We start from the raw sequence: 26,291 nt of genomic DNA, 5'->3' as shown, positions 1-26,291 counted from the left end.
ACTCGCAACTAGGGGGGGAGGGTGTGTGTGTGTGTTTTTTTTGTTGAAGGTCACCAGTTGCATGTCAAGCATCGACTCGCAAATTGCAAGTGTGTGTGTTTTTTATTCGTGGACCCAGTTTGCAAATTGCAACTTGACCATCGACTCGCAACTAGGGGGGTGTTGCGTATTTATGTGTTTGTTAAGGTCCATAGTTTTTGCGAGTCTACCATCGAGCCACAACCAAGGACGAGGCGGAGAAGTTGCTAGCCGAGGATCGACTTGCAACTAGGGGGAGGGGGAAGGGAAAAATTGTTTTCTGTACGAATTCTTATTTTTTTGCAAGTCAACCACTGAAAATCGCAATTTGAGAGGTGCCGGTGTGTGTGTGTTTGTTGAGGAACGTTTTTCAACCAGTTCCAAGTTGATGCTCGACTCACATTCTTTTTTTACAACTATTTTCTTTTTTTTGATAGATTTTTTTTCCTTTTTTAATGGAACAAAACAAATGATTTTTTACTTTGTAAACAAATATTTTTTGTATCATTTTTTTTCTTGCATGGTATGATCTCGTGTATGTTTTTACACACAACAACCTCTTGTGTAGGAGCACAAAGGACGTTTTTTGAACTCTACTGTATTACTTTTTTCTGGAGGGTTTTTGTGGAAGATGTCCAATGTTTTTGCAACGGATAACCTCAGGTTGTGCGGCTCTGCTTCTATCTTTTTTTTGGCTGGCACTGTTTGAATCGGTGGGAGAGAGAGAAGGGGGAGACGGGGGCGAGAACATCGAAGACGATGGCCTGCGATGTCGCCGCCGACGAGCCACCCGCCATCCCCACCGCGCTCGACAAGGCCCCCGCCGTCTGCCCCGTCCAGGAGCCCCGCGCGACCGACAACTCCCCCGCCGTCTGCACCGTCCGGGAGCTCCGCGCAGGCGACGCGCCGTCCGCCATGGGCAGGGGCCCCGATCTCTGCGCCGGCGACACTGAGCATGCGGCACACGATAGAGTAAGACCAAGCCCACATCACGCTATCTCTATGATGTTTTTTTTCGTTTGTATGCGGGGTTCCAGTTTGGTTCCGCTCCGTTCAACTCCGCGCCGCGATTTCGTTCTGCAGAATGCGTCGCCTCGCCGCGATTTTTTGTGTAGGTCACGTTGGAGTAGTGGGTTGGGCAGCAGAGGGATGAGGATTTCGATTCATTGAGCTAGGAATCTCTATTTGATAGATGTCTGTCTCTGTTAGAGAAATTGTATGGCAAGTCTGAATTTGTTAGATTCAGAGTGTGGTTATGCGGCAAGGGTGGGTGCTTTTTAGGTGTTTCTCCCTATGAGGGGATTTTTTTGGTGATCAAAGTGTTTGAACAGACTAGCTGTTTCGCTGTTTTGATTGGCTTATGTTTATGGAACATTTATTTTGTCTGTGTAGATGAAGGGCTTGCACCCTAGTTGAGATGGCCGAACTTCTAGTCTGGAAGACCATGCATGCTTCTTCTTTTTTCTCAGTCAGCTCTGGGTATAACAAACAGAGCCAGCATACTACTTTCAGCTTTGATGAATTGTTCAAGCTTGATGAAGGGCTTGCACCCTAGTTGAGATGGCCTGATCAGTTGAGGCTATTTTTTGGCAAGCTTGATGAATTGTTCATCAAATTAAGTCATCCCTAGTATATATATATATCAGTTGTCTATGCTTTGCCTTCTTCTTTTTGTACTTATTTATACCTCTTTTGTGCTTAAATAATGTTCTAATTGACTGAAACATTTTCAATTTTTAGTGAACTCTCCCAAAAAAAATCTGAAACTAATGTTCCTATGTTAATTCGTATCACTACCTTTGACTGTACAAGGAGGCATATATCAAAATTCAGAGCAGCCTTCCATTTTTTTGTTAACTGTTTTTGATTGGAATCAAGCAGATCATGCTAAAATAAATCTGGTCCCTTATTCAAATCAAGGTAGCTGACGTAGTCACGTAGCGACAGTACTTCTAATTGATCAGTAGGAGTAGGTCAGCACTGGTGTTGTAACCAAATGTGTTCCATGCTTCTGGGTAGTAGTTTATGCTTTTTTAGTTCCTGATGTTTTTGGTTTAATTAGTAGTGTATTTTTCTGAATGGGCACCCTAACTTTAACTCAGTTCTTTTTTCTCAATGTTTGGTTTAGTATTTTTCATGTGTCACCATGCCACGCATTTTTTGTTTGATTTTTGTAAGTTTTAAGAATGTGCTTTTCAGGAATGTTTTTTGTCGATGCTTGATTTTGTAAGTTTCAGAGTGTGGGATTCAGAATGTTAGCACACAGTTTTTAGATGTTTTATTAACAAACCCAATAGATCTGAATGTATGACAATTCTCTTTTTAATATACACAAAAACTCAAGTTGCCTGAGTGAAGCTGAGTGTGCCTCAATGACATATAAGAGTGTCTACAAGTATGTTTATGTTTTTCCTTCAGCTTATTGCTATGTAGACAGTATATTCGAATGTACACAATTAACAAACTTGGAGTTTTTTCGCTGGCTGCTCATGTTCTGGTTTGGTGTTCCATTTTCACACTATGTCTACTAGAGACTGTTTTTTTATGCATTTTTTTGCTGCTGCTCATGCATTTTTTGTGTAAATGTTTGTTTTATCTTAAACAGGAGCTTTTAAGCAAAGATACAAATCCTGACCTTTTGGAGACAAACAACAGTAGCCAAGAACATGATTCAGGGGATGACACCATGAATGACAAACATGAACAAAGTATAGTGGATCTGACAGAAACAGACGCATCTGACGGCATGCTGTTTGACGGCTTGAGAAGAATTGTAATTATGTTTTGAACTAGTAGAAGCTAATTTTTATTTTTGTGTGTCGTTTTTTGAAAGTTCAATTTTCCGACAGAAACTTTCCATTTATTTGTAGAGTTAGAGGAAAGACAAGAGAGGAAGCAGGAAAGGAGTGCTTTGAAAGAGAAAAGGAACAAGGTATGCTTTTTCGTTGTTTTTTTCATTTTTGTAACTTCTGTGAGCCATAACCAATTTTTTTCTAGAGAATAATACTTCTTATCCCCATTTCCAGAGGAGAAGGCCAGAGGAAGGAAAACCCAAACGACACATTAACAAAGAAAGAGCAACTGCATACAGCAGATTTAGCATTGGATATTTCGCAAAGATTGTTGATGTTGTGTGCAAAAGCAATCATAGGATGGAGGTTGTTAGGAACGGTGGTTTTGGATACTTGCTTGAGCTAGATGATTGTTATGTTCCACGGCCATTCGCACAGTGGGTCGCGGACAACATATCCACAAAAGATGAAGCAATTGTACTTGGTGGGAAATCAATTCCTCTCAACCCTGAAGCTGTATCATTAGTTCTTGGTATACCAGCAGGCGGAACAAAGATCACAGTGCTAGACGAGGAGTTTGGCAAAGCGGAGTTTCTATCACTGTTTGGGCTAACAGATCTTCCATCCATAAGTTTCTTCGGGAACAAGATTATAAATGAAGAGTTGCCTGACGACGTTTATCTTCGCTGCTTCTTGACTGTCGCACTAGCAACCTTCCTGTGTCCCACATCCAACACAAAGCAGCGCACCAAATATTTGGGAGCACTTGTGGATGTGTCAAAGTCAAAAGATCTTGATTGGTGCTCTTTTGTCCATACATGGAATATCGCCTATGTCAAGAAGAACCAAACAGACAAGCTGAAGCAAAAACGGATAACAACCACTTTGGGATGCTGCATTTATCAGCTAGCAGTATGCGCCTTCTTTTTGTTTTTATGAAATTTTTTGTTAATTTGATTTTATTTTATGAGCACTGTGTTCTCATCAAACATTCTCAAGGTTGCATTTGTATTTTTGTTGTTTGTTTTGCAGGTTCGGTGTCTAGACTTCAACAATTTTGGATCAATAACAATTCCACCAGCACTACCCAGGGTTTGTTTTTGGAAAGGACAAACCATTAAACATTTCAGTGATATGCTAATTGGGAAAGATGGATTATATGGAGCTCTTCAAGTAATTATCATACTCTGCTATTTTTTGCCTATGTTTTATGCGTATCTTTTTGGTTTCTTACATCTACTCCTTTTTTATGTTTGTTTATTGTTTTCCATTTTTTTTGTCAGATAAAAGATGAGGCAGAAACTTGCTATGCAGAAACTGACGGTGCATGGGCAAGCACCGCCAAGAACTCAAATATCCAAAAAGCTCTACAAAGGGTCTTAGGCAACTCTTTTTCAGATAAGGTAAAATGCATGAGAGTTGGTTGAGAGAGCAACTTCAACAGTCAATTTAAGCTATTTTGGTTTCCCCTTTTTATATATTTTTTATTTATTTTTGTGGAATTTTTTTCTGCTTGTTAGATCAAAGAAGATATATTCCTCAATTTCCAGGAGCGTGTAAAAGATCAAAACCTGACCACTTGTCTGATAGCAAAACAAGTGTTGCTGGATACTTTGAACATTGTCTCTTCTTCTTTTAATGGCTCTCAACATACAGAGAAGTTAGAGTCATCCGAGCACTTGTACATGCCATCCGACAAAGATAATGGGTCTGGCAGTACTATTAGAGTTGATTCTAATGGGATTGAAATTGGCAGTGGTATGTTATTACAGCATTTTTTCTTGTTCTAATTCATGTTGTGTTTTCTGTAATAAGACCCCCACTATATTTGTGGCAGATCGAAGAGGCAGGAAGAAGAGAACGAAGACGAGTACACGGCAGTCAGTAACTTCAACAAGTAAGGATGTATTGTTGCAAGATAAAATAAAGGTATTTTTGTTCTTATTTTTTAGTCTTTTTAAATCCACATTTTTCGTGTGTAATTTTCAGTTCATTTTTTTTCTGTACCAAATTTATGACTATGCCCATGGTCACACCTCCAGCAAAGCACACCTGAAGTTGACACACAAGGAGTCAAAGCTGAATTGCAACCAGTACCATGGAATGGTCCTATAAATGAGCACAAACATCAAGATGAAATGGTTAGTTTCATATAAAAACAGAAGATCTAACGTTTTTTATCCTTTTTTCTTAATTTTTTGTTATTTAACATGCAACTCTGTAAACTAATTTGCCAGGAAGTAAATTCTGAAATTGGTAAAGGATGTACACATATAGTTGGACAACCGGTGCGTGCTGAATGCATTGCACTGCAACAACAAGTAAGGATGTTTCTTTTTTGTAACACATTTTTTTCTTTTTTAGCTTGGTGCATATAACTCTGACACCAACCACTTCAATTTTTTTTTTGTGTTGCAGGGAGAAAGCATGAACAAGGTTGGCCCTGCTAAACACAACCAAGACACAAATATGTTGGATGGACATAGCAACATCCTCGAGCGCAGTGTCAATGCTTGTCCTATTGAAATAGAAGCACCACAGAAAAGCACTAGCTTGAACTACATGCTATTATCAGCTAGATTGGCAAAAGCAGTGATGAGCACGACACAAGTTAACAATTCAAAGGAAGTATCCACCAGAGATGTACAGACAACATTCACAGGGTTAGAACATAATACTGTTAACAACAATAAAACACAGGTACACCCCCTGAGGAATTCATTTGACGTTTGTCTTAGTGTCATCATTCAAAGACGTTGTTCTGTCTGTTCTTTTTTTGTATAGACCAACTGAACCTGTGTTTCTTCTATGAACATAGCATTGCATAGACACTAGTACCATGGAGCAACGAAATGAGAAGCAAGCAGTGGTTTCTGAATGTGTGGAACATCAAAACAACATTGACAAAGGTGTTTTTCCAGGGAAAAACTTTCACACATTTCAGAATTACAAGAAGCACTCCTGAGCACGTGTTTCTTGTTTTTCTAAAGTTTTTTTGACTTGCTTTGTTTCTTCATTTACTTGTTTTTTGTTCATTTGTTTCAGATCAAAACACTGCGAATAATGTCAGTGATTACAAGAAGCGCGTTGAACTTGATATAGATATCAACATAGCACTATCAAACAGTACTGCCTACATTTTTTCATTTTTCTATTATTGATCAGACAATATTTTTTTGTCTTTTTTTGCATGCTTTTGCTGGCAGTGATTTTCTCATTGTTTTGTGCCTTTTTTCCTTTTTCTTCTTCTTTTACATGACAGCGGGATAGACGATAAGCAACAACATGTCAAAGAGTTACAGGACACTTTGCATCCATTAGATATTGCAAGGCAAAAGTACTTCTTCACAGATGATGCGACACCTAGCTGCAGAATTCTCCCAGACCATGATGATTGTGGGAATCAAATAATAGAGCCAGAATTGTGGCGCCCATTAGAGATGAACTCGGAAGAATATAATTCTCAAATAGAGGTAATTGTTTCTCCATAGCCCCTATTGCCTTTTTTAGTTGTCATTTTTCTTACACACCCAATTATATTTCTACAATTGTAGGAAGCAAAGAAAAAATATCCATGCAATGCAAGCAAGGATGAGCAAGAAGTGCAAGGAGATTCCTCCATACAGTGTGCGCAGAGACAACCCGTGTCCACAGGCATTTGCAAGTACAGAGACTTTCTTCCACAGTTTGAAGAAAAGGATGGCATCATCGACTTGGTATGTCTTTTTTCCAAAAAAATTATCTTTCGTTTCTCGCTTGCTCTTTTTCTGTTTTCTAATCTCCTTAGTAGTTTCCTGTGTTTCATTATAATATACAACAAAACATTTTTTTCAGACATCGCCTGTTGCACGCATGTCACACACTTGGGACAGAGCAACAACATGCTACTCCCCAATGGGCAAATGGAACAATGAGAACGCTGAAAGTCCTACACAAAAGCACAAGAAGGTATCATCATTTTTTTGTTATGTTGCTTATGTTCTTGTTTCCTCTTTTTTTTTTACTTTTTTTTATAAATTCTGCTCTTTTTTTTAAATGTGTGTGAGTCTGCCCTCTAAAAGCGTGTTTTTGGTTTCTTTTTTGATTGATTGCTGAACACGTCCTCTCAACATTATTTGCCACTTTGCAGAGATATTCAACAACAGCAATTTTAGGGAAGAGGCTTTTTTCAGATGAGTTTGATGAAAATGATGAACAAGAAGGCACTAAACACCAACCAATCTCTGTAAGTGACTACCTACATGTAAATTTGTTGAACAACTTTCTTTTTTATGTAGCTCTTTTTGACACCTACTTCTCTGCAGCATCATCTTTTTTTGCTGCCACACAAACTAACCATAAATTGTGTGTGTTTATGATTTTTTGTAGGTGTCTCTGGATGTTCAAGTTTTGGGGGAAAGATCATTCAATGGTTCATGCTCTAGTATGGTAAACATGGCGGACAATTTATACAACACAAAGCTATCATTAGGCACTTCATCAAGTGGTAAAGAGAATTTTCCTCCAAAAAGGATAACACACCCAAGCAAGTGGCTCTCCTCACCATATGATCACAACGAGAGAGGACCTCTTCAGCCACATGAGATAGAGCTACACAGGGGCATAGTGGCACTAAGCAAAGTTGAACCTCACAGAAGGTTTTTTTTTCTACACTTAGATTTTCCACTTTTTTTCCCGTGATTAAATGGTTTCTGATATTTTTTGTTGCCTTCACTAACAATACTGGTTCTCAACCACTTGCAGCAAAGTGGTTGTGTTGATTGACAAAACAAGCCTTTTCCTTGGACAACTTGGCGATTCATTTGGTGTGAGTGGTCACGTGGAAGCATATGTTTTCAATGTTTTCTGTCGGATGCTCTTTCGAGAGAATCATCCAAGGAGATCAAAAACGCACTACTTCTTCACTACACTAGGTGTAAGTACAAAGAAATTTCATATCCAAGCACAACTCAACATATTTTCAACATAGGGTTTTTTTTGTACAACACTTTACTGGACTTCTTGGGTGGAAGATCAATAATTAAATTTTGTTCTTTTTCACAAATCAGGATTATTTTCTTGAAAATTGGAAATCTGAAGAAGGAAGGAGGGAAATGAAGAGAAAAACACTTAGAAGCTTCAATGGAGCTGGGAAAGCATTGCCTCTACACGAAAGTGATCGTGTATGCTTCATGACACCAAACTATATTAATTTTTTTATTTTTTGGGTTTTTATTATCCTTTGTTTTTAAATTTTTGCAATCAAATTGTGTGTCCAAAAAATGCAGATCTTCTTTCCGCCAGTACATGATGAGCACTGGTTCTTGTTCGTTGTTGACATTATAGCAAGAAAGTTTGTCTTCCTAGATTCATATTATGAAGGGAACACACCATTCCACATCGGGATCAGAGATTTGATGGTTAAAACAGTTTTTCTAATCTTTTCTTTTTCTGTTATTTTTTAAATTAAGTTGGTAATGCAACACCCATTCATTTTTGTGTTCCTAAACATATTCATTTTTCAATTGTCTCTAGATAAACAATTTCATAAAAACATGGGAAGATTCTAATCTGAGAGGAATGAGTTTCAGAAAGTTTGGTGTAGAGTACCCAAACATGCCAAAGCAAATCGGAAGGTAAAAATAAGCTAATTTGTGTAAATATAAATTCAGAAACTACTTTTTTTTCATTTTAATTTTTGATATTTTCTTTAATTTTTGTTGTTAAATTTTCTGCAAAAAAACAGCGACGCTTGTGGGATTTTTGCTCTTAACTGGATGCAAACTTGGGCTTCGCGAAATCCTATGCAGCGACAGTTCACAATGAACGACGTAGCAAACGCAAGGGTCAGATTTGCTGTTGACATTCTATTTAGTATTCACAACACAGAGGATCAAGGCAAAATACTCGTCAAGAACTTCGCATGGTAAATTGGTATGTTTTTACTTCTTCCATTGAAGCAAAGTTTTTCTGCTTTTTTTAGCAATGACTTGTGATACAAAATTGTTTATCTTTTTCTCCTGTCTTTCCAATTTTTGTGTATTTTTTTTGCGTTTGCCACTGTAAACAAAGTTCCTTTTGTTATTGTATGTCATTTTCAGGTTACTAACTAGTTCTTTTTTTGTACTTCTTCAGAAGGTCAAGGAGGCCAACCAACTGCAACATTCTCTGTAATGGATGGAGGAATACTACAATAAAGGACTTCAGCAAGATGATCAAAAACAATCACAAAAGTTAAACAACATCACAAAGTGTCCGGTGTACATGGAGGAACGATATGTTTTTTTCTTTTTCATTTGAAAGCAAATCCAAGTTGTATAGCAGTGTCGTAGAAACTGTTTTTTTCTTTTTCATTTGAAAGCAAATCCAAGTTGTATAGCAGTGTCGTAGAAACTGGTCATTAACCAGAAAACAATTTGGAATGTCCCATTTTGTTTTCAGATCAATATCGAAACATCGGTTTTAGAGTGTTCTTTTTCTAATTTGTTTTATGCTTTTAAGTCTGATTATTTTCAGTATCCCTCTTTTTCTAAAAAAATTATGTCGTCTATAGCGGCACTAACGAGAACATTTTTTTGCCCTTGTTCTTTTGTTTCTATCATTTCCCCACAACATTTCTTTGGTGCAGGATTTCAAAATTCTTTGGCACACGGAATCTACTTCTACACCGCAAGCGAAAAAGTGGATGAAAAAATTTCAAGGAACCTACTGTGTTAAGGTCAGTGTTGCTACCCCAACAGTAAAGCAATTTTTTCCCTGGTTTTTGTCTACCAGTACAACTGAAATTTATAACTTATGCATTTCCTAAAACAGTCTTAAAACAGTAGCAAACGCGCTATCATGCATGAACAATCATAGTTCCTTCTTGTTTTTTGTTCAGTGGCACAACAAACAACCAAAACTTGAGTGCATTTACATTTTTCCAGTCATCACTTGCATATTTTTTTGCCTTCTTGAACTTCCAGCACCCAAATTTTCATTTTTCTTTTCTTGCCTTCCTCCTCGGGTTTGCACCAGCTGGTTGCTTGCCCGTAGATGTCCCAGATGAGGCTGCAATTTTTTTCATCAAAATGAATAAAATGAACTACAAGACCTTTTTGTAATGCTGGAAAAGTTAGGTAACACCAAAAAGAGAAAAGTTTTTGATGCGAAACCTGAGGTTTGTTTGCGACTGACTTTCTCTCTCTGAGCCAAATTGACATCTTCAGTACTTGCAGTACAAGAACTTTTATAATGATCAGGCTTCCCACACTGACTGCATGTGACTTTCTGTTTAGATACCAAACTTTCCATGAAAGTTTTGTAACGTCCTTTTTGTGGACGCCCTTTTGACACTGCAACATCAGGATCTTGAAGTGTGTCTCCATAACCATCAGGATGCGGTGCTGCATCAGTCTCTGTTGTGTCCTTGTCAACATTTGCTTGTTGCGCTTCTGCAAGTTCATCCTCTTTAGTCATCTCATCCAACCTTTGTTGCACCCTTTCACATTCTGCTACAACATACAGATATTTTCTGTTTGTTGATGCACCATCCGAGGCCATCTCATTGAGCCTGTTGGATAGAAGGGTATACCTTAAGTGTTGACTTCCAGCAGTTAGTTCCAAAGGAACATTGAAACGGATGTCCCGTATGTCCTTTGTATTTTTTGGCCTCCACCTGTCTATGTAATATTTTTCTGGCAGCACAGACATGTTGAGATGAGAAAGGACTCTCAAGACATGGCAACACACAATGCCATCTTTCTGAAATTTCCCACAGATACAACTGAACAACTGTTGCTGCAAGTTCACAATCACAACAAATCTTCGCGTTCTGAAATCCTTTTCAGCTAGCATTGGTGTCTTGTAGACTTCATATTTCACATTTCTCTCAACCTCTTCAACATGCAAATTCAGCACAAACTTTATCTGCTTTTGGAATCTGTAAAATATCTTTCTGTTGTACATTTTTGCAGCTTGTATCTCAAGCTCACTTCGTGCCCAGAATGTCGGCGAAGTTGTTCTTGTGATAGAGTCTTGCTCCCTCTCCTTATCTTGTATGGTTTCTGAAATCTTCTGGTACTCTTGGAGGAAGCTGATCACATTGTGAGTTGACGTGATGTTGTCCTTGAAAATGGCGTTGGTGCCTTCACTACGCGCAGTAGAGTGAATGAAGGGGAAGAAGTCCGTCTTGAAATACACAGGGACAAACCTTTTCCTTTTCTTCCACATGATTTGGAAATACTTCACATGCCCAATGTTGTATCTCTGGATCATCTCTGTCCACAATTGCTCAAACTCAGCCACCGTCAGAGAGTTGTGAATGATGTCACTGAAATCATCATGCAGTGTTTTATTTGCTGCAAAAGTCCTAGTACATTTTTCCTCAGCCTTCTTTTTAATATGAAACAAACAACGCCTGTGGCAGATATGCGGGAAAACTAAAGGGATAGCTGTCTTCATCCCAGCATCCTCGTCTGTTATGATTGTGGACGGAGATTTCCCACCCATGCAATGCAAGAATGTCTCAAACAACCATTGAAAGGTGTCAGCTGTTTCATTCTCTATGATAGAGCAAGCAAACAAACAGTTCTGGCCATGTCCTGTGACACCAACAAAGGGAGCAAATGGGAGGTTGTATCTGTTTGTCTTGAATGTTGTGTCGAAGCTGAGGCAGTCTCCGTATAGCTCGTACATTTTCCTAGAATACCCGTCAGCCCAGAAAATGCACAAAACTTTACTTGCGTCATCAGAGACTTTAGTTGTTTTGAACGCATAGTAAAATTGTGGATCTTCAGCTTGTCTCTTCCTGAAATATGTTAGCACCTGCATCATGTCATTTTGATTGCTCTCTTTGCCAATGGCTGTTCTAACATTGCTTACATGCTTTTTGGTGTAAGGAGTGTTCCCGCCTCTCAAGTAACTTAGGATTGCTATTATTTGTCTTGTTGGTAGCTTCACAGCATTGAAAGTTCGGATTAGGAGTTTCTCCTCCTCTGTCATGTAGTTATGAGAACGAAGGTATTTCACTTCTGTGTGAGGACTCAAATCATGGTTGTGCTGTAGGTTTATGGTTGTTATCACCCACTTCTCATCCTTCTTGGTGACAATGAGCTAAGCTTTACACCCTGTTATTGCAATGGTGTTTGCTTTTTTCTTCCTTGCGTTGCGATAGGGCGCTTGTCCTGTTTTCTGTTGCCTTGTGTCACGTCGTTTCTTCTTCCTATTCTCTTGTTCTTCTTCATCAATTACTCTTCCTGACCGATTGCACTTGAAAGTTACCCGAGTTGCTGCACTGCCTCCTTGTTTCTTGCCACAATATCGAGATGCTTTGATCACAGAAAAACCAGCAATTGAGGCATACTCATTGTAAAAGTTGTAAGCTGCATCATCCATATCAAAGACCATGTCCACATGGGGTACGTGATGGCTGCGCACTTCTTGGCTAGCACTCTGAGCGGCTTCTATACTGTCATTTTCAAGGAATATCAGTATATCATCCTGTGTTAATTTTTGAACTTCGCCAGCTGCACCACTGTTTTCTTCTTCTCCAGCAGTTGTAACAGTAATCTCAGAGGCTTTTTGCAACAACGCTGGAGAATGATCATCCTCGGAATCAGAATCATTGTCAGAAGCAATCTCATTTGACACCATAGAGCCGTTTTTGTTTCCTCCTGCTTCTGTCTGCATTTCGTTGTCCCAGTTCAAATCATTCAAGCTTTCTGAAAAACGGTTGTCAACAAAAGGTTCAAGCTCTATATCATGCTGGTCATCGACTCCAGATATATGCTGAGCTCCACCCCCAGTGTGTGCTTGTAATGGATCTTCTGAAGATCTACTGTATCGCCCAGTTATCATGTACATATCGTTCTGTAGAGGGAGTTTTTTATAGTTATACACAGCAGTCAAACAATTTTTATTCAGGGGACATAGACACAAGTTTAAGCAGGAAAAAACATACCTCAGTACGAACAAGGCAATCTTCTTGTGATTGTGAGGATGCATATCTAGCACCCTGAAAATTAGAACAGCTCTAGTTAGTTCTGTTTGTTTGATTTTTTTTTCTTTTTTGGGTTTATTTTTGTAAGTTAATACAGTTTTTATCTACGACAAGCAAACAGGAGTATGTTAGTAGAGAACCTCTTCTTCAGCAGCAAGTAGGAGTTGCGTGTATGACATGGGGGCTTCATAAGCGACTTTGTTTGCCTGCATCATTATTTTTGCCAATTTCTTGTAAAACAATCGTAGTGGAATTTTTCTTTTTTTCTTCCATTTTCTCTAAACTGTAAACACTTACAGGGGGTTGGAGCGCAGTACACACTAGGTTGGAGTCACCCACTGAAGTATGTGGACCCAGGTTCACAGGCAAGTTTACCTGCACAAAGAAGTTTTAACATTCACAGAAATGTCTACTGACAATTTTCAAAAGCAAGTGTTTTTTTTTTCAAAGAGCCCAGATATACCTGTGTATTGCCTTGACTATTGAAGATACCATACATAGCTGCACTCACTGGAATGTTCAGGGCATTCCCTTGTGTTCTGTTCATAGAAGCATGAGGAAGCATCTGATTTTGCATCCAGGGGTGTGTATGATGCAGCCCTTGGTTCCAAGCACCAGAAGTCAGCCACTGTTGCTGCTGGGTATCTTGCCCCCCCCCCCCCTGTGTTTCTATGTTTTCCACATAATAGTAGAAAAGATAAGACATCAAATTTCTGTAACCAAATAACCAGAATAGTACAAGCAAGATTCAGATGTTCATTAAAATTTCATTTGCTTTTTTTGTAGGCACTAACCTGAGAACCAAACAGAGAAGCTCCATAAGCATCAAGAACAGCTGCAATCAATGTCAAGAGTTTTCTTTGTCAGGTATATGAAGGATGCAGCACCTAGGAAGAAAGCTCCTTGTTTTTTTACGAATTTGCAGCTATGTTGGTTGTTCTGTATTCACTTTTTGTTTTTTCACCTTTTTGTGTTTTTCACAATAGAATTCTGAAGAATAAAAGGGAAAGATACTACAAGAACAGAGACAATAATCCGAGATCTGGAGAGGGGAGAGGCGTGCATACCCTGGTGAGTGCTTTGTGCCCTCTGATCTCTTCCTGCATCCATGTTTTTGCGTGCTGCGATGAGGGTTTGTGATTTTCGTGGATGGGGGCTGGCGGCTGGGGCTGGAGGAGGAAGGAGGAGAAGTGGGTGGGTATGTGCCCTGGCGGCTTCCTCTGCTCACAAGCTTCCTTCCTCTGCTCACATTGTCATTTTGGAGGGGAAAGGTGTGTCCCCTGGCGGCTGGGGCTGGAGGAGGAGTGGGGTGGGTTGGGGGTGAGGGTTTGTGATTTTCGTGGATGGGGGCTGGGGCATGTGCTGTGATCAGGAGAAGAACAGGGAGGAACAAAAAGCAACGAAGCTTTTTTGCTCCTATACAGCGGGGCCTGGGCTTTCTTTTGTCTTTTTTCTGCTTTTTCTGTAAAGTATGAACAAGCTTTTAGTCAAAAAGGCCCAACAAGGACAATCAAAACAAACAACCAAAAAAGGCCCACAACCTACAAATAACAACAGAACAAAGGGCCTAGATTGTATTCGGCCCAATAGGACTTTGTGCGAGGGAGAAAGGAGCCTCGCTCGGGCGTGCCAGGTGATCGGGCTGAGAAATAGCGAACGACGTCATCACCACGTCATTCGACTGAGACCAATCTATTTTTCAGTCGAATGAGTTCCAGGCGCTCCCATACAAATAGTAGGTAGCTGCCGGGAGCAACTTACTGAATTGTCTAGTTTCACCGAAGAAAAACTTAATTGGCCAGTAGAAAGACAACTTAATTAGCATTACTACCAGGCTTTGCAGGATGCAGCTCCGCGGCTCTACGACAGGCTTTGCTTCACGCCACCATTGTCGCCGACGATGTCAGTCATCAAACCTCCAGTAGTGTTCTTGGGTTATGGTGGTAGTTCTTGCACACGAGGTAGACCACGGGCTGCGCCACCAGCGTCCCAGTCATGACCACGCACAATATTGCTGTCATCATCGCCACCGCAGCAAACTGGCCGAGGCCCATGCCGCCCATTGCGTCCTCCACCGTCATCGTCGGGAAGGCCATCAGCATCGCTACGAAGCAGCCATCAAGCACAGCGAAGACGGTGGCCGCCGCCCAGAACTTTCCGGCGAGGAGCTCGCGGCTCCTGCACAAGGCGCCGAACCCGCTGGCGTTCTCGAGCAGCGACACCACGCAGGCCATGCGGAGCAGCACGGCGAGGTACACCACCCCGGCGATGCACGCGGCCCCGCCTAGCAGTCGCAGCGGCAGGACGATCTCACCCGGAGCATGGAGCAGGCGGAGCGTCCGCCAGGCGGACCCGAAGACGGCGGTGTAACCTCCGAAGGCGGTGACAGCCAGCAAGAAGGTGGCGCAGTGCCGGAGGCGCTGGTCGCGATTGATGCGTCTAAGGAGACGTGGGATGGCCATGGGCCCCGCCCGGTGGTCGGCGCCCTTGTTGCGGTAGAAGGAGGCGACTGAGAGCACGAACAGCATGTCGTACCCTTCCATGACGGCGAAATCGCAGAGGAAGTAGAAGAAGGCCGGGGAGAAGAAGAGATGGAGAAGTCTCGAAAGGTCGCCGGAGACGAGGCTGGAGAAGACCGTGACGCATCCGGCGACGTGGGCAAGGAAGATGAATATGTTGGATACGTGGCAAAGGAAGCTGGGGAGGATGGCCCGAAGAACTCGGAGGGTCTCGCGGCGGATGCCGGTGACCCCGAGGTCACCGAGATGCTGCTCATCGGGTTCCCACTCCATTGAGCTGGTATGCACTGTGACGGTGGTTGTGGTTGTGGAGAAGGCGAGATGGAGCGTTGCGCGTGCAATTAGTAGGCCTGGGAAGAGGAGGGAAGAGAGGACGATGGGGAATGAACATCGAACTGCTCACGCCGCGTCGTGGGGTGGCTGCTTCGGATCGGGCCGTGCTTGCTTAGCAATGGCAGCTCCCAACAGCGTTTTCCTCGTCTAGCTAGTCTATCGTCTCTCCTGCATCGCTGCATGCACCGGAATGGAATGGCATGGGCTCACGGGCACATGGGAGGGAGCGCAGAGGGCCTCACCGCGTCGTGCCTGCCGCTGGGACGCGCACGATAAAGCTTGCGCTTGGATGGAAATAATGGTGTGCACACAGCTCGATCGTAGCATGCTTCTTGATTCTTACGGTGCGCGCTCGCCGTCATGAGAGAGATGTACTAGTAGCATATACACTGGTCGAGTTAGTTTCTGTACCATCACATCACGGTTTTCCTCTACCCCGCGTTTTACTTTACTGCGGTAGGAGTATGTTACTCCCTCCCTTCATTTTTTATAAGTCATTTCAGACAATTAAAATTGATCTATTTTGCATGCTGTCTGAAATGTCTACAAGACCTTATAGAAATGAAGGGATTATTATTTTAAGACCATGGCCACCAAAGCGAGAGAGAGAGAGACGATGGCGACATGAGCAGGTTGGCCAGCCAACCGCGTGGTGCCTGCTGCTTGGACCTTCTCGCCATCTTGAGTCGATGTACGATTGTCGGAAACGGAAACCCGCGTCGAGCAGGAGCCGGGAATGGAGAGAGGCGTCATGCTTGGACGGTGGCCAGACGCGGCAGAAGCGGTTAATGATTGAGGAGCCGTACGTACTGGACGCGGGGGAGCACGCATCGATACACAAATCTCGGACCGGACAACTTCAAAAAAAGGATCGCAACCAGACATTGGCTTTGTCCGGTTTCTGTCCTTTTACGTCGGTAAAATGAAGATGAGCGTCAGTTTACGATCGCCAGCCCGTCGGTGTGTCCAACCGACCCGACACATTTTAAATACTGTTTGGATTTGAAACTTAAATTTAAGCCGAAAAACATAAAAATTACTTCGTAATTCACAATGATATCTTATATATTACATTAACTCCATAGTAAACTTGAACTAAAAAGGGAAACACAAGTCCCTTAAACTTCAACTAAGAAAACATAAAACTAACTAAAAAAGAAAACCTAGATCGACCGTTGCCGCCGTCTTCATTTCATGTCGTTGCCGCAGTCCTCTTCATAATCGTCCATGGTGAGGCCGACGTAGGGCGGTGGCTGTCAAAGGTGGGCGGGTGGTGCCTGCGGTGGCTGCCATGGTTGGGCGGGCGGCGCCTGCGAGGGCACCACTGGTGGCCGTGGCGGGGATGGTGACCACACATCGATACCCACCAACACTGGCGGGGCAGTTTTATTTCGCCGGAGGGCACCGTCGAAGTCCACGTCCAGGACTGCCCCTCCAACACCGGGTCCCAGGGCGCGGCTTGCAGCTCCACGTCCTCTGGCTCCTCGAGCTGCGGGATGGCGACGTCGCCCCCATGCAACAATACCCGTTGCACGTCCTGGGCATCCCACTGGTTGTGCTCGTACTCGATCTTCGAGTCCTCGAGCACCTTCCTCATCAGCTCCTCCTACTCTTCGGCGCTCATAATTGGCTGTGAAGGTGGCGGGGACGGTGAGGGGGAGGGCGTGGGTGTACGAGAGTGCAACCGTGCATGCCTGCGCGACAGGGATTGGCACCTCGGGCACCCGATCTAGGCTGAGATGCCAGCCGTTCGGGAGATGTTTGTTTGTCCACGATAGAGGTATGGTCGTGTCCCAGTAGAGCTGGCACACCTCCACCATAACGTACGGCCACATGCGCGATGCAGCGGCGTGTGGCAAAATGGAGAAGGCGGCGGCGCTCCCCGACGACACAGAAGACGCCCCCGCTTCATGGTCGTGCTTCGCCTTCTTGCCAGGGATCCACTTCCACATCCCCATGGCCTAGCCGGCGGCTACCGGGAGGGAGGGCGGCTCTAGGGCTCGAGCGTGTCGGGGCGCGCACGAGGGGGGAGGGGCATTGAAAGAGTGTCGATATACGGCTAGAGCTTTGGAAGTGGATTAAATGGTCCATGCACACAGCTTCGCCATTAAAAAGGACGCGTTGGGGGCGGTTGGGTGGCCATGCGGGCCCGTCCACGCGTGCGGATTAAATGGGAACCAGTCGCATGGCCGACATGCGGGCCCGAGGGCCAACGGCAGAGCCAAAGTAGAAGCGTTGGGTTCAGCTGAACCCAACGGATTTTGATCCGTACGACGTGTAGGTGTCTGCTTACTTGAGGTGAACCCATTAAAAAAATCATGGCTGGCCTCATCAAGAAGCGTAAGGACTATTTCTCGCTTTAAGCGAGTGCTGCTTCTTGTCTCGCTGAAGCAAATTCCCTCACACTATAGCTTTTGGGCCGGCCTGTTAGTGCTTTTTTAAAAGAAAGTGAGAAGAAAAAGGTGGAAACCAGTATTCAAACCTGGAATTCAGGTTGCAGCGCGACTCCGCTAGCCATAAAGCCAACATCAGGTTCTTGTTGACTCGTAGCCGCCCGCGAAAGTGACTTAGGCGATCTGTTTTTTCAAGGAGTCGGGCGTTCATAGATTGTCGCGGGTGGGGATGAGTTTGGGCACCTAATCGCTGCTCTCCTTAGCTTTTTTGTAATCTTAATTAACATGATATATTGCTTTGTAACTTTCTTTTCTTAGGGGAACTTTGTAACTTGATAGAGAAGAAACAAAACAAGTTTGGCTTAACTTAAACTATCAACTTAACGATCTCTGAAGTAAGAGTACTTGCTACACTTTTTTTTTTGAGACAATTCCGGTTTACCTGGACGGCCACACACACGCGTACATCCCGACCCAACGAGGCAATTCCGCATGCGAGGCTCACTACCACACGAGCAGTTTTCCCGAGTCCCGCGGGCCCCCGTCCACGGCCAATCGTCCTATTTAACTGGACGATCGAGGCGTTAAATAGCGTCTCCGCCTTTGGCTCCCGACCGTTTATATCTGCACCGTCATCCCTCCCATTTCGGTTTTCTCCCGAAGCAAAACGGAAAGGAAAAAAGGAAGAGTTACCGAGAGATAGAGGGGCCAGGGGAGGGGGGTAAAATCAAGAATAAATTATAACCGCACGGCAAGAACAAGGGAGGGTAAATAAACCGCCCATCGCCTCACCGTAAGTATCCAGCATCGATCTGATTTCCTTTTCCAATGTACTATCCTTGATCTTTGGGTTCCCTAGGTCGATCGAGCAGGTTCTTGCATGATCTCTCTCCATTTCTCATAGATCTTATGTTCATTCAGTGAAAAATATCGATTTCGTCGGAACGACCTGTCTAATCTGCCAAAGCAGAATGTAGATAATGCGTGTTGTACTAGATGTCATTCGCATCATGTGTGATAGATAACCTTTGTGAAATCGCGCTGATCTCAGCGTTAGGGTTGTTGGATGTGATTCATTAGCCTCTGTGATGATGTCTTGGCCTTTGCTGTGTTTGTGCGACGAAGGTTAGGCCCGGGAGGGGATGATGTCCGAAAGCGAGGAGCACGGGTCGCTCCTGGAAAAGATCGGCGACAAGATCGGCGACAAGATCCATGAGTTCAAGAAGGATTCATCGTCCTCGGACTCGGACGACGACAAGAAGTCGCATAAATCCAAGAAGAAGCACCTGTTTGGCAGGAAGCATCCGCTCCACAACGTCCTTGGCGGAGGCAAAGGTACAACAATGGAGAATGCCAGTGAAAACCGATCTATGAAACGGACACCTAATAATAATTACTACTGCCTTGTGTTCTGCTCAGCTGCTGATCTTGTGATGTGGAGGGACAAGCAGAAGTCCGGGAGCATCCTGGGCGGGGTGACCGTCATCTGGTTGTTGTTCGAGGGCATCGGCTACCACCTCCTCACCTTCCTCTGCCACTTGCTCATCATCTTCCTCACCGTCAGCTTCGTCTGGTCCAACGCTGCGTCCTTCATCAACAGGTCTCGTCCGCTGCTTCTTTTGCTCTCCCTCATCCTCCTCTACTCTCCTCTTCTGTGTGCTTTGTTTTAGCATATATAGAGGATCGATCTTTTCCGGTTGTGAAAGATAATTACCCCCTACTACCTTTGTACTAGACCAGCGGCAAGTAATATGAATTGGAGGGAGTACTAGTTTTACGAGGGAACTAATTAATATGCCGTTAGATTCACCTTCATTCTTTGGCCGTTAATTAGATTATATACAGTATAGATGATTTTTTAGTTGAAGGAGATATATAACATCTTAGGATTCGCAGGTCTCCTCCAAAGTTCCCTGAGGTCATTTTATCTGAAACCCAATGCCTGATAATAGCTCATGTTCTGAGGAAAGAAATCAATGAGGCTTTCATCACCTTGCAAAGTGTTGCTTCCGGAAAAGACCTTAAAACATACCTCAAGGTAAGTTGAGTTGCGCCATCTCCTCTTTCTGTTACCTTTCTTCTGGTGCAACTTATTTGATGCAGTGTTGTCATACCGGCACAATTAATTTCTCGCAGTCAATTGGAGTCCTCTGGTTCATTTCTATAATTGGGGGCTGCTTCAGCTTCCTGACTCTGTCTTACACTAGTAAGCCCCTTTCTAGTAATTACAAATTAATTTATTAGTGTCTTCTGAAAGCGTCTGATGTATGTTATTCTACTAGTTAACCTGAATAATACTTTGAAAACTAAATGGTCATTCCAAGGTCTTCTGCCCATACATATGATCAGTTTCACTTTTCAAAATTTGAAGAACTTGATATACATGATATCTCCAATGTGAAATTTAAATGTGTGCTAACAGACCGTCTACTTACATTGCATCCAAAATCATAAGTTCAGAGAAGTATGGAAAATGAAGTAAACGCGTCCAAGCATTGTTCTGTCTATCATTCTGAATTTGGCTCCCGTCTGCAGTTTTCCTGATGGCATACACGCTCCCCATGCTCTATGAGAAATATGAAGATGAAGTCGATGTTGTGGGTGAGAAGGCCCTGATCGAGCTCAAGAAGCAATATGCAGTATTCGATGAGAAGGTTCTGTCAAAGATACCAATGTTAGCCGACAAGAAACAGCACTGAAACTGATGCTTTGAAGCGTTCGACACCTCCATCATTTCATCTGCAGCTCAGCACATCAGCCAAATAGTCTCATTTGGTTACCTCTGCTGCCATCACCTAGCAACCTTTTAGATGGCATTATATTGATATTATGCCGACTCTTAAGCATCGGAAATATGTCTTTTCCAAGCCATAGAACAGAACGTTGTCGATGGTCACACGAAGTAGTTGCCTCTGCTTGTCAGTTTCAGTTTCATATTTGTTTGGTCACAAGATACATATGTCATACTAATTTCTACAACTATTTTCTATGTATGTATGATTTTATACTTTATGATACGGAACCATTTAGGCCATTCTGAAGTTCTGATTGCTATTCATTTGGGAAGCTAATGTTGCTAACTGATTAATATTCTGTGATCCATGCCTACTATAGTTATATGTTGCTCTTTCTCAGACTTTAGGTGTTCAAACTTGGGAGTTGGGACATCAGTTTAATTGAACACGTTAATCTGAATTTAGTTTCTACCTAAGTTTGAGCGGTAAGGTAGTACCATGTTCATTCCCAGTTCATGCAGCATGAAATTATTTCCTCTTTTGCTTTAGCTTGGAAAAAATGCTTTATTTCGTCCTAATATAACGCAACAATGCTATCCTCTAGTGAAGTAACTGATCACTTTCTCGTCTATATGTAATGCACCACCATTCATTTGCAGAATAATATACAACATACACCAACCGTGTGTGGCAAGCTAGTTAGAACTTGGTCTGGAACTGGCACGGCGAGCACCACAAGCCAGGCCGACGCACACTAACACGACGGTGTGGTTTTTTTTTCATGAAAACACGACGATGTGGGCCTAAGCAGGTCAAGAAACTTGACCGTTCCTGGCACGGCCGTCCACACGGTGAGCTGCATGCCAAGATGCTCATTGAAACACTGCTTTTTATGTCCAGGGTGGAAACTGTTGTCTTGGCCTCTTTGATCGAACTTAGACCTTGTGTTGTTACCTTATTGAATGTTGTCTACTTGTTGTTGTGTTGGTCTTCATTGGCTGGTCTCGGCAAACCATCATGAAAATTCTTATACATGTCATCTCCGGTCAAACGTGATGACGATGACGCCTCGACATGTATTCCCTCTTGAATGTGTCGTTGTAGAAGAAGTAAATTTGGTTGTAAGTTTTATTTCACATATTGTAGTGGTTCGGCCCTGATTACATTTATTTAGTACTTTTCTTAATAATTAATAAAAATGGTTCTGTGCACCACAATCATGCAGAGCCCAGAGGTTTTAACCTCCTTTTTAAAGGAAAAGAAACACTGTGTATGCGGCGATGCGGTCGGCAAGAACTGTAGAACTGTGAGCCTGACACGGACTCGGTGCCTCCCACTCCGATGAGTCTGCGTGGCATGTTGGTGTCTAGTTGTCCCACTGTGTGCGCGAAGGATGCGATGGAGTTGAGGATGCGGATGGAAAGGAAGGCATGGACCGTTATGTTGAGGGAGAGTTCGGCAAAATTCTAAGAGACATTTTTGGTAGAAATTTTAGAGTATCCTATTCAAACACCCCCCCCCCCCACCCCCACCCCCTCTCTAGTCCATTACCTCGATCTTACAATTATCTATAGTGGTAACACTACTAGAAGTCCATATTTTACCTAGAGTCATATACCCTAGGTGAAATACAAAAAATCATAGGAAAAGACTTTACCTAGAGCTCGCCCTAGGTAAGAACACTAGGTGTAGTATAGTCGGGAAAGACCTTTTCCCCTAGGGTGCATGTGGCAAGCCCTAGGAAACTCTCTTTACCTAGGGGCACAAGCCCTAGGGAAAGATTGTGGGGTCCATATGAATTGTGCCATCCCACAGTTTTCCCTACAATTCTTTCCCTACTAGATGTTCGAATAATACCCTAGGGATACATAATATTTATATATTCCATATACAAATATGCAGTTTAAATTTAAATTTGTATCCAACATAATTCAAATAATTAAAATCAGAGCCATAATTCAAATTTGTAAATTGCAGCCAAAATTTATCATACACATCATATTATCAATGAACACACATAACACTCATTGTCAATTTAGGGCCACAATTCAAAAATAAGCTATTACTAAATTTGCTACAACTAGCACTGCTGGTAAGGTGAAGTATCTACTACTACAAAAGAACTGCAACATGTTATCTGTACACACACTATAGAAGATGGTCTTCAAGTGTAAAGTATCAAGCCCTGCCCAAGAGGTTGGCTTACCGAGAGGTCTGACAAATTGAGTGAGGAACTTATAGATGCCATAAAAAGAAATCGAACATCTCTGCAGCACCTGCGTCAGGCTCCGGAGTCAAAGCTTGGAAGAAGCATCAAAGTGACATTATGGTCCTGAAATTAGTGGTGACAAGCAGTTTAGCACTTAGTTGTGAGTAAAGATTGACTTTAACTTTGTATTACTACTACTTGGCACCATCATAACAGGAAAACATGTGTAACAGACATACTGAAAGTATTCCTTGTGTAATACTATATGTGAGGTAAGAGTGAAAAATTCCCAGCGTTGAATATAAACCCAAGAGAAACAGAACGAAGCAAGCTGAGCAAGAAAAAGACTGATCTCGCACCAAAAAGTAACATGACCAGTTACCTTACAGCAGCCTCCTGTCCTTCTTTCCATGTAACACCGCACAAGTTTTATCGCATTTGCATCAGCTTCTTCTTACCTATACACTAGACCATAAAGACGTGTGTTGCCGCGCCCGTCCATCATCAGAAAGTACCATGAACAATATATAACATCCGGCAAAAATTGGACAAGTACAAGGACAATGCGATGATATAGGTGGTTGGACATATTTATAAGTCGTAACTAATACACTCACATAACTGCTTTCCTTTTTATATTTGTCAATAATACATTGATGAGAAAATGGAAAAAAAGGCCATAGGAAAACATTACAATATTCTATCCACTATAGGCTAGCATCTTCTACTCTTGCACATCACTCAAATCTAACAAAAATGTGACATTATATCAAGGAATTCAACACTTGAATTGCTGAGCATAAATACAAATGATTTTAGTGACTTCATCTGTCAATATTAAGTGCAACAGTGGAACTCTAGGTGTCTAGAGCCAAGCATAAGTGATCAATAATATGAAACAACAATAGACAATGTATTGTTATTGTGCACAAAGAGTGAAAGATCAAAATAATCTTATTAAACCGTGTTCTCATACCGAACCAGTAAAACCTAAGCTCGCATCCTTTCGATGTATGTGGCCTCACATTAGCTGGTTTCATATCCTAGCATTGTGTATGGCAAGTTGATTTTTTTAATGTGTTTTAAGTGTCTTATTTATGCAAAGTCGTTGTCACACAAAGCAGCATAAAAAGAACATACCTATATGATTTCGATTGTTAAATGTCGCAGCCTATGAGAATTTGGTGCTCTCCAGTAAACTCACGAAAAGGCCCCGGAGTATGACGTATAAGCTCCACCTACGGGAAAGCCTTTCAGTAGCCTAGTATCCATCAAGGCATTGCGTGAAAGTGAAAGGTGAAACTTGTTTGCACAAAACTTGTCATTAAAGATACATTTAGTTGTTCAAGTTGTAGAAAGGAGTGTAGCATGGACTCCTAGGTGAAAGTTCAACTTACCAGTCTTCACACAAAAAAAGGTATATAAACATTTTTTTTGAACAATTAGCAAAAACAATGTGCCCCTAGATCTGGTGAAGGGTTGTTGGAATTACTAGGCCGAACCCATTTATTAATTTCTAATGATTCTTAAGATAAATTATAGGGCCCATATGAGGCTATTCATTCATGACAAAAAGTTTAGTCCCATCTTATCGGTGGAGGGTGTATTGGACCAACATATAAGGTTGGTTCCTTCACACGCCACTAAAAAGTTGGGAAGAGGATGCATACTGGCGTGCTCCTTCCCCGTCGCCCGCCTCGACACAAACATTCATCTTCCCGGCGTGCACCAAGCAGCAGGACAATAGCTGGCCTCCAAACACCCCGGCTCTTGTGATCCTATACAGGTGAGGGATGATCAGGATTTTGAAGAGCACGATTGTTCGCATCTTCTCCAATGTGGCTACAAACAACTACTTCCCTAGCGACGGTTCACCGGCATGGCTTCACGTGCTTCTATGAATGCCTCTTCTTTCACCGCACAATATGTCCTTTCTGTGAGAAATCATGTTTGGAGTAGTAGTTGTGGCAGTCAACTTGGACATGGTGTTTGTCTCTTATGTACCCGATTGCATTACAAGTTTAACTACTATGTTTATTCATTGAGGTATCATCTATTACTAGAAGAGTTGGGCGCGCTTTGCTGCGCCGTTGATGTCATTGGGTTTTCATATTTTTTCTACTCCATCTATTTCAAAATATAAGGTGCATTCATTTTTTGAATTGTCAAACCTCCTTAAGTTTGACCACAATTGTGTTGAAATATATCACTATCCATAATGTCAAATCGGATTTTAGATTCATCATGCAATGAATTTTCATATTTCATTTATTTAGTAGGTGTATGTCGATATTTTTGGCTCCGAACTTGGTCAAAGTTAAAAGAATTTGACTTTTAATAACCTAATACATCTTATATTTTGGAACAGAGGGAGTATTTGATTTGGTTAGTGGGGAAGATGATGGAGTGTGTGTTCTTTTATTCATATAATGCGGTGTTTTGATGGGCCTTTTGTGGTGTGATTTTGTCTTGTCAGTTAATCAACTCAGACTTATGTGGAGAAATTTTCTGCGTTGATGGCAGCATATACTATATTGGTGCTAAAGTATCACATGTTGGCGCTTCTTTTGTCTAAGTGATGCGGGTGCACGGGATTGATATGGTTTTATAGGCCAGTTTGCTTTTGATTGATTTAAAAAATTGTTGACCCAGTCAAAATCATGACCCAAATTCAATACTGAACTTCGGATTTGAATGTGAGAGCTCCAAAATAAATAAAAGAGCATTCTCAATTAAAAGAATTGAGTGAGAGATTATTGACTCGGTCAAAATCGGTGACCCAATTCTAAATTGGTGACCCCAATTGAATGAGAGGCCTCCAACCCTAGGGAGCTTAGTGATAGAGTAGATAGTTATCATGTTTTATCTACTCTTTTTTATTTAGTATCATGAAAAGTTGCTTATATATTCAACTTCTATGAAGCACAATCTTGGTTGAGTAAGCAGGTGATGTGTTTTTCTTCGTGGCCTCGGCGGATCGATATTGACGATGCCATTAACAAATACTAGATATACAATCTTGGGGCTGTTTACTTTCGTGATGGCCGTAAAGTATGTTGCATGCATTTTCATTTTCATTTTCTTTTGGAACAGGCTTTGGTCTCACTTTATAATAAACACATAAGATCGAATGGCACAAGCTACAAGGTGCCAAGGAAATCCTCATACAAACTGATCAAATAAAAAACAAGACACCACACGATGAGCAAGGCCAACATAACATCAAAAATGCGTTGTTGGACGCCGCCAGCGTGCCGCCAAGCATAAGCAGAGGAGCGGCAGAACCACAACTGAAAGAAACCTAAGAACCGGCAACCGACGAACTCGCGGCTCC

The 26,291-nt window shown here is 42.3% G+C and overlaps 3 protein-coding genes across 12 annotated transcripts; 2 read left to right on the top strand and 1 right to left on the bottom strand.

Annotated features, from left to right (window-relative positions):
* The first annotated feature begins 698 nt into the window (after positions 1-698).
* Positions 699-9,271, top strand: LOC123180351 (uncharacterized). Of its 6 annotated transcripts, none has more exons than XR_006490887.1 (25): positions 699-990; positions 2,624-2,791; positions 2,891-2,950; positions 3,045-3,722; positions 3,843-3,983; positions 4,094-4,213; positions 4,331-4,568; positions 4,648-4,739; positions 4,853-4,951; positions 5,048-5,131; positions 5,229-5,510; positions 5,629-5,719; positions 5,856-5,936; positions 6,081-6,283; positions 6,365-6,526; positions 6,645-6,758; positions 6,940-7,035; positions 7,179-7,447; positions 7,554-7,725; positions 7,859-7,972; positions 8,078-8,209; positions 8,325-8,425; positions 8,536-8,723; positions 8,925-9,095; positions 9,154-9,271. XR_006490887.1 is itself a non-coding variant. In XM_044592391.1 (25 exons), the coding sequence occupies exons 3-24, from the start codon at positions 2,705-2,707 to the stop codon at positions 8,717-8,719; spliced, it is 3,600 nt and encodes a 1,199-aa protein (XP_044448326.1). In that variant the 5' UTR covers positions 718-990; positions 1,411-1,497; positions 2,624-2,704; the 3' UTR covers positions 8,720-8,723; positions 8,925-9,271. The 6 variants fall into 6 exon arrangements, 4 of the variants coding, with proteins under 4 accessions (XP_044448324.1, XP_044448325.1, XP_044448327.1 ...); XM_044592391.1 differs by adding an exon at positions 1,411-1,497 and having other exon boundaries at positions 718-990; positions 8,925-9,271; XR_006490888.1 differs by having other exon boundaries at positions 8,600-8,723; positions 8,925-9,271.
* A 153-nt stretch (positions 9,272-9,424) lies between these two features.
* On the top strand, positions 9,425-21,025 carry LOC123180353 (reticulon-like protein B1). 5 transcript variants are annotated; one of them, XM_044592395.1, is made up of 9 exons: positions 9,425-9,507; positions 13,068-13,133; positions 13,555-13,635; positions 13,755-13,839; positions 19,144-19,348; positions 19,433-19,613; positions 19,910-20,051; positions 20,150-20,219; positions 20,549-21,025. In XM_044592395.1, the coding sequence occupies exons 3-9, from the start codon at positions 13,613-13,615 to the stop codon at positions 20,710-20,712; spliced, it is 870 nt and encodes a 289-aa protein (XP_044448330.1). In that variant the 5' UTR covers positions 9,425-9,507; positions 13,068-13,133; positions 13,555-13,612; the 3' UTR covers positions 20,713-21,025. The 5 variants fall into 5 exon arrangements, with proteins under 5 accessions (XP_044448330.1, XP_044448329.1, XP_044448331.1 ...); XM_044592394.1 differs by lacking the exons at positions 9,425-9,507; positions 13,068-13,133 and adding an exon at positions 13,219-13,409; XM_044592396.1 differs by lacking the exons at positions 9,425-9,507; positions 13,068-13,133 and adding an exon at positions 13,219-13,409 and having other exon boundaries at positions 19,139-19,348.
* On the bottom strand, positions 9,631-13,440 carry LOC123180352 (protein FAR1-RELATED SEQUENCE 5). Its single transcript, XM_044592393.1, has 6 exons — positions 13,232-13,440; positions 13,066-13,143; positions 12,909-12,974; positions 12,730-12,783; positions 9,944-12,638; positions 9,631-9,839 (listed from the first exon to the last, which is right to left on the bottom strand). The coding sequence occupies exons 5-6, from the start codon at positions 11,769-11,771 to the stop codon at positions 9,766-9,768; spliced, it is 1,902 nt and encodes a 633-aa protein (XP_044448328.1). The 5' UTR covers positions 11,772-12,638; positions 12,730-12,783; positions 12,909-12,974; positions 13,066-13,143; positions 13,232-13,440; the 3' UTR covers positions 9,631-9,765.
* Positions 21,026-26,291: the final 5,266 nt, after the last annotated feature.

The sequence above is a fragment of the Triticum aestivum genome, chromosome 1D (genome assembly GCF_018294505.1).
Source record: "Triticum aestivum cultivar Chinese Spring chromosome 1D, IWGSC CS RefSeq v2.1, whole genome shotgun sequence".
In the NCBI taxonomy this organism is placed as follows: domain Eukaryota; kingdom Viridiplantae; phylum Streptophyta; class Magnoliopsida; order Poales; family Poaceae; genus Triticum; species Triticum aestivum.
The sequence above is the reverse complement of the archived record's forward strand: the minus strand, read 5'-3'. Positions and strand labels throughout refer to the sequence as shown.